This window comes from Phaethon aethereus (assembly GCF_964289735.1).
Source record: "Phaethon aethereus genome assembly, chromosome: 18".
NCBI lineage: Eukaryota > Metazoa > Chordata > Aves > Phaethontiformes > Phaethontidae > Phaethon > Phaethon aethereus.
The window spans coordinates 6,063,109-6,077,967 of NC_138594.1; the positions used below are offsets into that span (position 1 = coordinate 6,063,109).

The window sequence follows — 14,859 nt, forward strand, 5'->3', positions numbered from 1 at the left end:
TAGCAGAGGTGCACACACTTTTGGGGCGACACTCAGAGCTGGGCACTGGGGTTGGGGACATCTCTGCACCCCCGGTGACTGGTAACCCTGGGGACGATGCTGTGCAGCCCCCCTAGTTTGGGGACCGGGGGCGACGCCCTACAGCCCCCCCCCGTTTGCGACGCCGGATCCGTCCCCGTCCCCTTTCGCCCCTCCCGCGCGATAGGCGTGGCGCAGCGGTGGGCGTGTCCCCCGCAGGGCCCCGCCCCCGGGCCGTTACTTGCTCGAGGCCCGCACCGCCCCTCCCCTCCCCCAGCCCGCGCCGCCGGCCGCGCGCTCTCCCGCTCTGCCCGGCGCCATGGCGGACCTGCCCGCTGAGGCGGCCCCGGCCTCCGCCGCCCCGGCGCCCCCCGCCGCGCTGCCCCTGCCGGCCCCGCCGGGCGGCTCGCAGCGCCTCCTCTTCTCCCACGACCTGGTGTCGGGCCGCTACCGCGGCTCGGTGCGGTTCGGCCTGGTGCGCCTCATCCACGGCGAGGACTCGGACTCGGAGGAGGAGGAGGGCGGGCGCGGGACCGGCGGCGGCGGCGCCGCCAGCTCGGGAGGCTCCGAGTCGGGAGGCCCCGGGGCCGGCGGCGCGGAGGAGGGCCGCGCCAGCCCGTTGCGGCGGGGCTACGTGCGGGTGCAGTGGTACCCGGAGGGCATCAAGCAGCACGTCAAGGAGACCAAGGTAACGGGGGCGGCCTCGGGTCCGCCGGCGCCCGCCGACGCGAGGGGGGCCCGCCCGCGGCCTGGCGCGGCCTCCGCGTCCGTCTGTCCGTGTCGTCTCACCCGGGGGGGGAGGCCTGGCTCCGGCTGGAGGCCTGGGGCTCCGCCTTGGAGGCCTCCAGGGGCAGGGGCCTGCGCGGCCTGCCGGCTTGCGGGGCTGCCGGCCGGCCCTGCCCCGCTGCTCCGGAGGCACCCGAGGTGTTACCCCCCGTCCCTGCCCGCCTGAGCGTGGGGGAGCCGGACGGTCTCCTCCAGAGGCTGAGATCCCTTTTCCCTTCCTTCGTCACGCTCCTTCTGGAAGCCCAGCGTGGATGCCGCTCCTGCCTTTTGCCAGGGCATAAGGGAAGGCCTGCCTGTGAAGGTGATAGGAGCCAGCTTCCAGACCCCTCTCACTTGCTGGGGACGCGGGCCAGCGCCTCTGCCTTTTACTGGACAGTGTCGTCATCGCCTGTTTTAGGGGAGTCAACAGCCAAATAGGGAAACCTTGGCTAGATAAAGATTTCAGAGGCGAGTAACCGCGGTTTGGCTCTGCCCTTGTTTACGTGAGCGTTTACCCCCCTGCTGACGAGGCATACGTAAATCTGTGACCCCTTAATTATATCTGAGGAGCCACAAGGTGCAGGTCGGCATTAGAATATTCCCACTTCCCAAAGTTCATCTGGCATGGGGTTTCGCACAGACCAGCCGACAGTACGGAGACAAAAGCGAACGAGGGGGCACTGCAATATAGCACAAAGGGGCCTGCGAGGAATGGGCGTTGCACGGAACAGAACGGGCGGCCTGTGCTGTCCTTGCAGCGGAGCGGGTCCAAGCGCTCTGCTGGGGTGGCAGGCGAAAGCGGGAGGCTTCTGGTACGCCGTCTGCTTCGCTGTTTCAGAAATGGCCCTGTACGCCAAAGGAGAGGCTGAGAGGAAGAAAGGTGTGTTGCAGTCCTACAGGCATCGGTAGGATTGCAAGTGCTAACAGAATGAGCTAAATTTAGGTGGTAGTGTCATTAGACACGTGACTGGTTGGAGATAAGGAAAAATGAAAACAGGTATTTGGAAAAGATATTGCCATGTGATGTATTTCTACCTTAAAAAAAAAGCCTTCTTTCTCTAAAGAATCACAATTCAGTCGCTGCAGCCTTCCAACAAAATATTTATGTGCTGTTGCAAGCAAAAATTTGTCCCAAGTTGAGTGTGGTTTTCAGCATCTGAACAAAGCTGCCTCGATTTGGGTGAGTAAACACGGACTTAGGAGTTGTTACTGGGCACCCAAATCCATAAGTGATTTAGTCACAGCTAACTGTGACTTTAGTCGCTTGGTAGCTGTACCCTTTGCAATGTTAGAAAAAGCTAGACTGGGGAGGATCAAAAATCAAAGTTATGTAAATAAATGCTCTGGGTTTTTCCTTTTTGTGGTCCTTCTTCTCTGGTGTAGGCATCTTTACCACTCGGGTAACAGACCCAGGGGAGAAGTTTCCTAAGTGCTTGAGGAATTCAGGTATACTTATATTGATTTTTCCATTTGAAAAGCTGCCCACTGACAAAATTGAGAAGCATTGTGTACGGTTTGTGCTGCAGCTTGGAGTTGCTAAAAACAAATATGACGCCATTGGGAACACGTTGCGGGATTTATTGCTTCGTGGTTATAATTGGGTTTTTTAGCTGTCCGCTGACCCAGCCCTTTTCGCGTTACACCGACAAGAACCAGCCAGGTAAGCCTGATGAGCTTGTCCTTGTCCACGCTGGGAGGGGTACAAACCGTCGGCACCACGGGTTGTCCTGGGCCTAAAGTTTGTTGGCTTTTGGGTGCTGTTACCTGCTGTTATCTGCAGATAGATCTTTTGGCTGTGACTCTGACTCTCTAGCATCCTTGGCTGAGAGATCTTTGTTTGATGTCCTTAAAACTGTTAGCCTGTCCTGGTCACAGCCAAGCCATGGATTAAAGAGGGTGCTGATTGCACCCTTTTATTTCTTTGAGCTCTTAATTCTGCAGTGGGCAGAGGGTAAAGGTGCTTCTGGGGCCAGGGCTTTCACTAGCCCCATCTTGTGCCATTGTGTGCCTGGTTTGTACGTAGATCCTCCTTTGGTGTAGGCTGGGTGCCTACCTCAAGTGTTTTAAGATGTATGAACCCTGGTGCATATATTGGATAGAGCGAATGTTGTAAACTGACAAAGAGGAGAAATAAAGTTGTTGCAAATTTTGAGGATAATGACACAGCACCTTTGTCTCCTCGTGCAAAGGTCAAAAGCAGTTATCTGTACCCAGTTATAGTCCTAGAGCTTTCCTGTCTTGTCTTTAAACTATGGGGGGGGTCAAAAGAATATTTTTTTTTCAGCTAGGGAATAGGTAGGTTAATCACTTTACCGTTGCTCCTAGAAGTTCCATGCTTGCTGTTGCTCTTTCCTATTGGAAATGATAGGCAGACTGCTACTTACACCCAAGCACATGATTGCTGATGTTAATAAGTAATAGAAACTTTCTCTTGAAATAGAGCTAGCGTTTGGTACAAAGCCCTGCTAGCTCCTCCAACCGAATAAATGGTTTATCTGCGTGCATTCCTGCCTTTGATTCCTGTGTTGATAGTCATTAGCAGTATCATGACAGTGATGTGCATAATAGAGCCAGGATTTCATACCCTCTGGCTCCATGTGCTCCTTTCCTGCCTTCTGTGACCACTTCCCATTTTTAAAACACTGGGAAATCATTGTTGCTGAATGTAAACCCTTGTAAACCCCAAGCAGTCCTAGAAAGAGAACGCTTCCCTTTCCAAGTACGTTTGCCATCCACATGTCTTACCTGACCCAACAAACCCAGAGCGCAGCTCCTCTGACTGGCTAAAGCCACCTCTCTTGTCTTTGTGGTACTGTTTGAATGCTAGTTGTAATTTGCAACTCAGGTTGTGAAAGTGATACTGCAAACTGGTGTGAGCACTTGATGCTTTTTCTAACAAATCAACGGGAGTACTTGAGACTCAGCTGAATTTTAATTTCAGGATTTCTCAGCTGTAGGTTACCATTCCTGCTGCCCACTTGAGCTGCCTTTTGGGAGCTTTACAAAAATGCTCGAATGTGTTAGATATTAGTAGGGCTCACAGGGTGCTATAAAATGCTGCTAGCCTTCCTCCTGCCTCTCACCTGAAAGCCTCAAAGCTTTAATTTTCACAAAGCCTGTGTGAGGCAGATATGCCTCTTTGCAGCTGGGGGAAATGGAAAGTGCAAGTGTTGTATTTCAGCACCTTATCTAAAGGCCTTCAGCTGGCCAGGCTGCCAAGTTCCCTGCCTCCTGCTCCGTGTCTGCCTCGGAGCAAATGCTTGCACTAGTGTCTTGGTGTGACGCTGTGGTATGCACGTGCAGCACTGATTGATTTACATGTAGGGGACCCTATAGTGCCCCAGTATTGCCATTAAGGGTCAAGGTGCTTTTTTTTTTTTTAAGTTTTTAGCAGCCTTTTGTTTTGTAAGGTCCAGAATACAGTTTGGTTTGGGTGGTTCTCGTACTGCGTTCAGCTTTGCTTTGGAAAGAGATTCAAACTATCAGGGCTCCTCAGACATAACCCAGTTGTTAGCTGGAAATTACCTGATGTTATCTCCACAGGTCTCTCTATGAATTCAACTGTGCTTCATCCCACACAGCCCTTCTGCTCCTTCCCACCCTTCACTGCTATAGTTTCTTGACCTCAAATATGCGAATAAACATAAGGTTGCAGGAGAAGTTTCTGAAAGACTTTGGAATCTTATCATTTCAAGATTTCAATGACTCTTTTATTTCTTGTCTGAATCCTGCCATGTAGTTACTGCTATGACCTAAACTTCTAAGTTGCAATCTTTCTGTACTTAGACTATAGGAGAAGGAAATACTTCCTTTTACTAAAGGTCTGTGTTTTCCCTCTCTGTCTCTTCACAGCCACTCTCAGCCCTTGCTGCTGGGATCCCAGCCCACCAGCACGTGCTCTTCAGATGTTAATCGTAGCTAGTGACTCTGTGGAACCCATTTGCAATTAAGGGATGAAAACAGAAAGCCTTAAAAATCTTCCATCTTCAAACCTGGCAAGGTGTTCGCTGTCTGGAAGTGTGGCAATGCAGCGTAGGTACGTTGCAGGTGGAGGGGATAGCTCTGCCTTGCACAGGCAGGGTGCTTTTCAGGAGCTGTGAGGAAATGCTGGTCACAGTGCAGAACGCACAGTGCAGCACACAAATTTGATGCCCATAAACTATTAATACTGGGTTTTATTGCATGAGGAAGCTGTATCTAACCCTCTTCTTGCATCTGACATTTCAGTTAGTCTCCCAGGGGGTTTCTTTGAAACCACCTGATGTTGGTAGCTGTTAGAGACAGGAGAAGAGAAAAGGCTTACTGGAATTTTTGCAGTTCTGTTTAAAATAGAAACGCTTTAAAGGGTGACCTTTCCGTCCTGTGAGTATCCATTGCAAGGTTATGTACCCTTGAGTTGATTCCCCATTTTACTTTGATTTGTTTGACTCTTGCAATATAGACTTGGGGATCATGATTAATATTTTACTGCAAAAGTGGAATCCGGCACAACTCGCAGCATGGAAATCTCAGGAGTACTAAATAGTGTACGCTATTACTGTATGGAGAATTGTTGTGTGTGCAGTGTGCCGAGTGAATTGATAATTCAGGAGTTGCAAGTGGCCACCTGGGCTAAGCAATTAATTACAACTACTCCAAATCTAGACAGGAGTGTTATTTTTAAAATGGATGAAACATCTCCCCGAAGCAAGCAGTTTTTGTGACGCACTGTCTTCCAAGGTGCACTTGCTTTCAATATGCTGGTATAGGTTAAAAAAAAAAAGTAAAATAGTAATGCTCTTAGGACTAGTAAACAAACTAATGTGCACTAAAGGCTTTAGAAGGAATCAGTTGAAGCCTGTGACAGGCTTTACTCTGTAAGGCATTTTGCAACTTTCTCATAGAAGTTCTTTGCTGATGTGATGTAGCTCCAATGCAGACTTCTGCAAAGCAGCAGCTTTAAGCAGTGGTATAAAGTTTTTTTGGCTGAAGACTTTTCATTGAAGTTAAATGGCAGAAGCTTTGACAGATGCTTTTTGGGGTAAGGTCTTGCCTATGGCAGCTGTCCTCAGCTCCTCTCCTCTCTTCAGAGGAAAGGCACTATTTTTAATGTTCAGCATCGTGTTGGTGTTGGGAAATAATTGGCATTTGTGAAGCTTAAAGCCTCCTCTCATTTGACTGTTTAATTACTTGGGGGATTTCAAAGGCTCAGAAGGCGATGACACCTTCCTAAGTGCTACTTAGGAAAACCCTGCCTCATTGTTTCCACTTTACTGTTACCTCCCACCAAGTGCTGGGTTTTTACCCCAATGGGTCATTGTAAGCACAGGAGCTGATAATTTAATCTGAAATCTTTGCACCTGCTTTTGAGGTTGTCAGTCCTGAGTTTCCTGGAACTGAGATGTGAGATGATGGCTTGGGTTTCCTCCTTCTTTTTATGTTGTGCTCTGGAGCACTTGACCTGTAACTCCGTTCAGGCTCTACTTTGCGTAGCTGGCGTGTCCCACTCCTGAGACCTTTAGACCTGTGGCAAGTTAGGAGAATGCTAACTCCATCTTCTGGAACAAAAAAAAAAACCCTAGGGAGTCTCCATGGTAGCGTTTGGGCTTTTTTGCATTTGTCGTTGGCTGTTAGGCTGCTAAACAGATCTGTGCATGTTTGTGTCCGAAACCAAAATATTCTGCTAACTTGAACTTGCAAAGTTACCAAACTTCAGCAAGTCATTTTCTCTTAATGCAAGGTCCTGGGACTGGATGGGGGATTTACCTTTGTCAGATATTGGTGAGGTTTTTTTCTTTCTGAATGTTAAGTGTTTCTGTGAAGGGAGCAGGAGACTACCTGGGGGGCTAAAGTGCTAATTATTGTAAAGGGTGATCAGAAACATCAAACACTATGAAAAACATGTGGTTTTTGGCAGTAGAGGTGGTGGGGATTACTGATTCCTGTAATAGCTGCAGAGCTTTCAGATGTGCCGGAGTTTCAAGTTGACAGCTGTCCTTTTGGTTTTGTTGCTCTTTTTGGTCTGTACTGAATGAATTGCATGGAGGATCCTACGCCTGCGGTGGTAAGGCAGAGCACCCGCAGCCCAGCTTTGTGCAGTTAGGTGTGCTGTGGGCTCGGCTGTGTTTCTTGATAGCAAGCTTCTCTTACTATGCGTTTCAGGATTATTCTTACCTACCCTGTGCGTTTGGAGTCATGTCTTCTGCGCTCTCTGCCCCAGTCTTTTGGGAGTGCTTGGACCAGGCAACGGAAGTGGCCAGAGTGGAAACCGTGAACATTTACTGGGCTGAAATCTTCAGAGTATGGCGTAGATGGAATCAAATGTATTGATGGTGGATGTGGACTAGATAAGTATATCTTTGGTATGTGCTTGTGTGGGAGAGGTGAGGGGATGTTACATTTATCTTCTGCCCTTAATTTTGTAGGGTTCAAAGCAACTTAACGGAGTGATAGATCCAATAAGCACCTGCAGCTGGAATTCCTCCCTCTTACAGAATATGACATGTAGATTGAGGCCAAAAACATGGGTTGAGAGTGGTCAGATTTTAAGACTAAGAAATCTGTACCTCTGTGCACTAGACTGTGCTTTTTGGGTTGCTTTTTAAAGAAATGACATCACCTTCATGCTTCGTTCACCCTTCTCTGTTGCTCAGGTGCATGTTACACCAGAGAAGCTCTGTGGCTGTGGAGGGGGTTGCAGTGCTGTTCAGGTTATAGGGAAGACATAAGCTAAAGAGCATTGATGCCTGTATGCTGTGAGCTTAGAGCCTGCACCATGTATCTACTAACCTGCTGGTCTAAATTTGAACAAATGAATAGTTAGAGATGTGTGGAATTGGTGTCTAGAGCAGTACCTTGATGAGACTCTGTCATTTTGGGGTTGTTTGGTGGTTTTTTTTGGAGTTTCTTGCTCTATTAGCTTCTGGCATGGGGTCGAAGGTTGCTTGTGTATGTAAGAGGAGCAGGTGGAAGCCAAGATACAAAATGTTTTTTATGCATATATGCCGAGATCTTGAAAGCAGGATGCATCAAGCTCCATCTTAAATAATTTGCACAGTTTTTCAAGGGGTAGCTCCCAGCTACAGAGATATGTTGGATGTTCTAGGTAGGTAATTAAGCTTCTTTGTGGTTGCAAAGCTGCGTTTGTTCCCTGCTTTTGCCATCGTCTTTACAATCATGACCTCTGTTTCTTTCCTCGACAGCTGGTGCTGTAACTTTGTGAAGCGAATGGGCAGTGTGAAGGCTGTTGGTAGGAGGTGAGACCAAGGACTTGCAGAAAAGCAGGCTAGGAGAGGACAGGAGTCCTTGGTATCTTACTGTAGCTTCCAGGCCAGGAAAAATTTTAATTCAAAGGAGTAAATGTGAAACAAGGAAACCCTGCTCAGCTTGCATTTGCAGTGGTATCACTTCACAGCCTCTGGTTACAGTCTCTTGAGCTGAAGAGAAACTAGGTAGCTATGCCTTTGGTCCATTAAGCAGCATTCATTTTGTACCATAAAATTGCAATAGTGGTACCATGTGGTTCTGTATTCAGTGCACATCAAACACAGCCTCGGTGGTTTGTTCTTACTGCTGCCTGTAAAGCTATTAGCTTTTCTCCTTGTGAGTGAGGCGTTTGGAGACTGACAACTGAAGAGAGCTATTTAATCACAAGCTGAAAAAATGAGGAGCTTAAGGCTTTTAACTGTGTTTCTTAGCCCAAAGCTGGGAGTTCCTGGTGCATCATTCCTGTTGAAATGACTGGGTACAGTTTTAATTTGTCAGTGGACGATGAGCCTTCTGCTTAGCGAAACACGCTAATACTGGGAGAGCTGGAATTAGTGCCATCAGGACTGATTTAGTTTTTTACCTACTTCTGAAAGGATATAACTTTTTTGAGAAAAAAAGAATTTTGTGTATGAGTCATTTTTGTTGTAAGAAACGGTGCTGCTTCGCTGCTGATAAGGATACTGAGCAAGTAAGTAGCACTTTTCATGTTCAAAGTGTTTTCTGGGCTCTGATGTGGCAGTGCCTCTTTGGCCCTATGTGGTGGAAAGGTGGCAAAAGCTTCCCCCTCGGGTGGCTCTGAGTAAGGCAGCCTGCACCAGTGCTTCCAGGCCGCTAGTGATGTTTTCCTGATGGCTGCTCAGTGCCTCCTCTGTTTGACCCTTTCTGATCAGGGCTGCAGAGCATGAGCTGTCTGGATGGTGGAAAAACTTTTGACATTCCTCAGTGCTGTTATAGCTAGAGATGTCTGTCTGGGCAAATTGTTCTCATCCTGAATCGTAAGACATTGGTTATTTGGTATATGTGTAAAATGAGGTGCTTGGAAACTAGATGGCATACTGTATCTCTTGCTATTGAGGAACTTGAGTTTGGCTCGATTTTGCTCACATGAATAAGCTAAACTGAGTAAACTAGCATTTTTAAAAGTTCGTTTAGGTATAAATCTAGTGAGCTGTGGGTTTTGCGAGGCTTTAGAAAGAAATGTAGTCGGTGAAGTGCAGCCTAGATGTAGACTGTGAACTTGGTTCATAGTGGTGTTTCAGGCTATTAAATAACTGGTCCTAGATCTCAGCCCTCAGTGAAATTGTTGGCAGCAGCTATGCAGAAACACAGTTGGACCTTGAGTAGCACTCCGATCACCAAGGAGCCTTTGTGTTTGCCTTTATCTGGCTTTTTCCACATGGCACTAAAATGGCCACTTCTGCCTTACCTGCTGCTGAAGAGGGGTCGGAGCTCTTGGCCCATGCAGTGTGGGGCTCTGCTGCCCGTCCTGGCAGCTGCCCACCTCAAGTGACTGGTGCTGCTGTAGGCTCTGCTCTCACACCTTTGATTTTCAGTATTTCAGGTGAGTGTGCATGCAGCACTGCTTAATATTTTTGTTCAGTGTTGATCAGATTTCCAGCAAGGCCCTATTTGTCCTTTGACTTTGCCCTTCTGTCTGCTTTTGAAGATGAAAGTTGTTTTTTTTTTTTCCCTTGGAAGGTGGGTTATGTATCTAATCCAAGTGAATAATTCTCATGACTCTTGCAAGAAGTATTCATGCTTCTGTTCAGTGTCTGAGCCCAAGTTCCTTGAAACAGCATTAGTCTTCAGACAAAATAGCCACATTTTCTAAATTTAGAATTACTACACTAACAGTTGCAGTTGTGTAACTGGCTGGAAATGGTACATCATGAATTGCCTCTTCATATTTGTTTTGTCCTTAACATGTGTGACATCTGTCAGAAGCCTTTTCTCTGTCCTTGTGCCACAGGTTGTCAAAGTTGCTCTTGTTTCCCATGCTGAAGTACAGTCTTGTCTTAGTGAACTGTCTGTGGGCTTCAGTTTAAGGCAGAAAATGGGAGCAGGGGAGAAGGAGGAATCTCTGTCCTTCCTGTAAAACTTATGGTTTGGTTGTTTTTTTAAAGTCTGCAGATGTGGATGATTCATTTGCTTCCTGTAAGAGGTGGGCTGGCCAGCATTTCGGGTGTATTCCAGAGAGCCTGGGAAGCTCTTCCCAGGGAGGTGTAGTGGTATATAATGTTTCCTCCTTGGGGTATATTTAATGCAGCTTGTGATTGATGAACATAAACCTGAATTATCCTGACTGTGGAAGCTTTGTGAACTGGAGCAAACTTCACAGGATGAAGCAAGCTGCGTCCTGGATGAAGCAAGTTGCTTCCTAGACTATGCACCTCTGTATATTCCTGAAATAAAAGGAAGAAGAGAGCACCTTGCAGAATTGCACAGCAGGGAAGGTGACACTGCACAGGAAATACCAGAATTCCTGTCCACTGAGATTAGGAAGAAACTTCAGGATTTTTTTAATACAATAATTGAGATTTTTATCATCCTAATGTGCCAGCTGTCAGTGTTTTGAGATCTCACTTTATGTGTAAAAATTAAGACTATCTGATTCAGAGTGTGTCATTGGCTCGGTAACTACCTTTTCACCCAGAACATCTGACCTGTGCAGCTGAATGGGCTTATTTGCCCTTTTGACTTTGGGGCTAGAAACTTCCTCTATTTAGTTTTGTGTGGTGTTGGGGATTGTGCTGGTGTACAACAGAGAAATGTCTCCTTTGGTTCGTAAATGAAATCTGCCCTGTAATGATGAAGCAAAGCGCCAGGTACGGGGTGACTTTACTATAACAAAATGTGTGCTGGGCAGGAACTCCCTGTCATTACTCGTGAGCACTCCAGGCTAGTTGCTAGCGAGCGCATCCTGAGCTGGTCCCTGCTACCACTGCAGCAGCAGCCTGCTCCTGTATCAGGGAAGGTCTGTCATAGGGAGTTAACTGTTTGCTTTGATTTCTTGAATTAGGAAGCTGTCCCAATCTTGATGAGAAAATTTGTAAGTTCTCACATAAACGTGCAAGCAGTTTAAACCCATCACTTCTTGTAAAAAGCAAACCTGTCTCCTAAGTAGCTTCTTGTCTTTATAAATGTGCTATTATGTGGTGAAGCACAATCATTTTCTCCCTTTTCGCCCTCAGACTGTGTATCACTAACTTCCCTGCCAGACAGGCTCTTTCCCTGCTCATCTTGCAGCCCTTGTTTGCACCTACTCCAGCTCGCACCATGCTTTCTTGATCAGAATTGGCTCTGGCTGCCCTGATCAGCTTTGAGTACCTTGTTGAATGGAATTAATGTTTCTTTCCTGAGGCTGCTTTTATCTGAGCCCAAGTGTTTGATGAAAACTTAACACTTCCCATATCAAGCACTCTTTGTATTTCGTGGGACTGTTACGTGATCTGCTCTCGTATTTCTTGGTTTGTTGGGGATCTTGGAGAAAGATTAACAATTTGTAGGAAATAAATATCACAAATATGGTAATTGATGTGGTCACTGTAATGCATGTGTAAAATCTTTAATTGGAGGAGTCTTTCTGCTTTTTTCCAGTGTTGACACTTTGAACTTTGGAAGAAATCCAGGCAAAGTTCCTGGTTTCCTCTGAATCGTGCTGTCTGTATTATGGGGAGTTTTTTCCTATTCTCAGTAACATAATTTAGTACCAGATTGCAATTCATAGATACCATAGGTTACCATTTGGAATCTATCTGCTCTTGCACAATGGTTAAGATAATTGTGAGTTGAATTACATTAGTGTAGTGAATGTGGCCTGAATATGTGTTGCACTAATTCTGTGTATTCTACTGTTTAATTGGCATTCAGGTGCAATCGCACAATGTGTATTCACACTTAATGTCCTCTCTCTCACAGTGATGCTTTGGTTTCTTTTGTTTTTGCCCCACACAGTTGCTTTCTCTTCAGATTACAGCAGTCTTTCTGATTAGCATATGTACAATTCTGCAAGCAAGGCAGTTTTGTAGAGAAAATACTCTTAGAACTCCCATAGCTGGCATACTGGCTGCAAAGTGAGTACTTGCTGCAAAAGCTTTTTTTTCCCTTTAGTGGTTGTGGAGATGGTTGGAAACTGATGGCGAGTCCTACATGTTGGGTTTGACAAACTGCCTTTGACCTTCTTGGCTATAGTCAGTGGGGTAGACCAATTTCATCACCCACGCTACCTCTGAGAGTTACGACTGAGTGTACTTTACTGCCCACGGTGACTGGTGTGAACCTTAACTTGTCCTTATGATAACTTAATTAATCTCTTTTAATCTGCCATTGATAAGTGTTTGCTGTCAGGAGAGCTGTCATGAGAAATGAAGGGACTTAAAAGATCAGCTTTTAAAGGTGGTGGTTGTAGGACGGATTCCTGTCTCCGTGCTCTGATACCTGCTTCTCTAAATGAATGTTGTGCTCTTATGCAGCTAAGGGTGAATGTGTGGAGGGGGCAACAAACTCAGGGTGGAGAGCTCTTGCTTTCCAGAACCTGGATCTTTATGAATGCTTGGTACTGTTTGGACTAGCAAGCCATTTTGTAGAAGCATTTATGACCAGTCTTAGAAGTCTGCTGTGCAGCTCCTGTCTGCATCTCCTTGGTGCTAGCAGAATTGTGTTGATGTGATGATGGTAGCAAACTGAACACCCCAGGAGCTGGAGAGTCCATGATACTTCTTCTAGAAAGCAGCCGAAGAAATCTTTGTGAAGAGCTGTTTGTTCTTGTTAGTGCTGCTAACTTAGCTCCGCTACAGTTCAGTTTAGATTGCCTGCCTCTGATCTACAGTGCTGGCAATGTTTAAATGGAGGATTAAAACAAAAGATCAAGGATTAGACACAGAATGACATTCATAGAATCGTCATCCAACCTGTGCACGCAGTGTGTACTACTGAGCATGGTAGAAAAGACACCAAATTGCAGTTCTTGGGTATTTGCTAGCTTGTCTCTTAGCTCAGCTGGTTCCTGTTTAGGATCAGGTGTGTTACTGCTACTCTAGACAAAAGTGTGTTGTGGTAGCAGGTCTTTTTTCATAGCTCTTTCTTTCATTTCCATACCATTTTGCTGCTTCAGAGACCCTTTGATTAGGTTTAGTTTTCTCCCCACACCAGCATCTCCGGTGCCTCAAAGACCCTTTCTCCCCATCCATTTATCCTCACATCCCTTGGCTTTGCTATCTTCTTTTTTCTCTGGGGTTTAAGTTATTCAGGGCAATAGTATGTTCCTTGCTCTTAAGAGTGGTCCCTACCCTGCTCTCGATGGTGGCAGACCTGTCCAATGCTTTGCCTCCCTGGCTGGCAGGACATCTGTTTGCCCTCTTGTTTTTCCAGTTTCATCAGAAAAAAAAAATCACCAGATATTCTCATAATGCTTAACTGGTTAAGTGTGACCTTAGCTTGGGAGTGTTCCATCTGAAATGAGGAGTGATGTTGAGCTGGGTTTTTAGGTTTTGCTGCTAATGAATGACACTGGTATGTGAGCTAAAAGGGCATTTTTTTCCCACTAAATTGTTTTAGGATATGTGAAATAAAGCAGGTAGGATTATCTGTATTCTGAAGAAGAGTAAAAGAAAGGAAGTTTATTATGCTCCCAAGTGGAAATGAGACTCTGGTAGGGACATTGCAAGGTTAGTACGTGCTATGTCCACAGCTAGTACTGCTACTTCCAGCTTAGCCTCACCCGGACGTTACCTTTGAGTTTATCTTGCGCTTTCAGGAAAAAAGGCACTGGCCATGCTGTGGTTTAGCAAAGTGGCAAATCTCCATTAGAGACCAGGAAGAGGGAGAGCTTTTAATTATAAATGACAACATGTGGTCTGTGATTTGCAGCCAGGCCTCAAGTGATGGGTGAAATTACCCCTCTTGACACCCACCTTGCTATAAATAGCTATTTTAACTGGGGGCAGGTGCTACTGAAATGTTGCTCGGATGAAATCCGAGTGATGTGTTGAATACATCTCTCTGAGCAGAGAGAGGCATTGTCTTGTTTCGTCGGATGTATTGAAAGCTGCGCATATCTGCCAGGAGGTGTTGTAATGGTGAGATAGCTATTTATCAGAGCTTTTCTTTGAAGTGTTTTGAAACTAATATTTTCTTGAATCATCTTGGTGCTCCATTCACAAAAGCTGCTGTTGTTATTGTTAAAATGTCACACTGATAGATACGTATTGTGTTTATCCCACCCTACTCCCCCACCATAAGTGTTTTTTTTTTTTCCGGGAAACTCTACACTTTCTTTGTTCCCTACTTTTGTGCACATCACAAGGGTTTGGGGTTTTTTTCCCCTATTATTATGAAGAGAATCGTTGTTTGAGTGCCCAGACTGTTGGTAACATCTAGCAATATGCTTTTTGGTGCAGTGTTCAAGTATCTTCACAATTCTCTTTTTATAATTGTCCTCTGAAAGAGTAAGCTGTGTGAGTTCCTCATTGAAATATTTATCCCTCACATGCAATCTCTGCAGTATTGCTGTGGGACTAGGCTTCTGATGCTGAGGTTTCCTGCAAAAGGAAGATTGCAGTTTGTCTTGATCCATTCAACCCTGAAGTGTTACTTGAACTTTGTGAAGGGGTCTGTGATCGGTGCATGTGGTAAAAGAAAAGTAGGATTCAGTTGCAAATTTTACTTGCCTTTATCACGATCACTTTCTGAGATGATCTTTACCGGCCACTTACTCTTGAGAGCAGCAGCTTCTTTTTAAACTTCACTGGCATCTTTTTTAAAATCTACTTTGTAAAAATCATCTTTGCTAGATGAAATAGATCTGGGACTTCTGAATTATAGGCTTTG

General features: G+C 46.0%; 1 protein-coding gene across 1 annotated transcript in view; it reads left to right on the top strand.

Moving 5' to 3' along the window:
• Window positions 1–337: 337 nt before the first annotated feature.
• UBE2O (ubiquitin conjugating enzyme E2 O) overlaps window positions 338–14,859 on the top strand; it is a gene marked incomplete at both ends in the record, with an annotated part of 63,450 nt that continues 48,928 nt past the window's right edge. Inside the window, one exon of the mRNA XM_082008318.1 lies at window positions 338–706. Within this exon, the coding sequence (XP_081864444.1) occupies window positions 338–706 (369 nt within the window). The remainder of the gene's footprint in view (window positions 707–14,859) is intronic.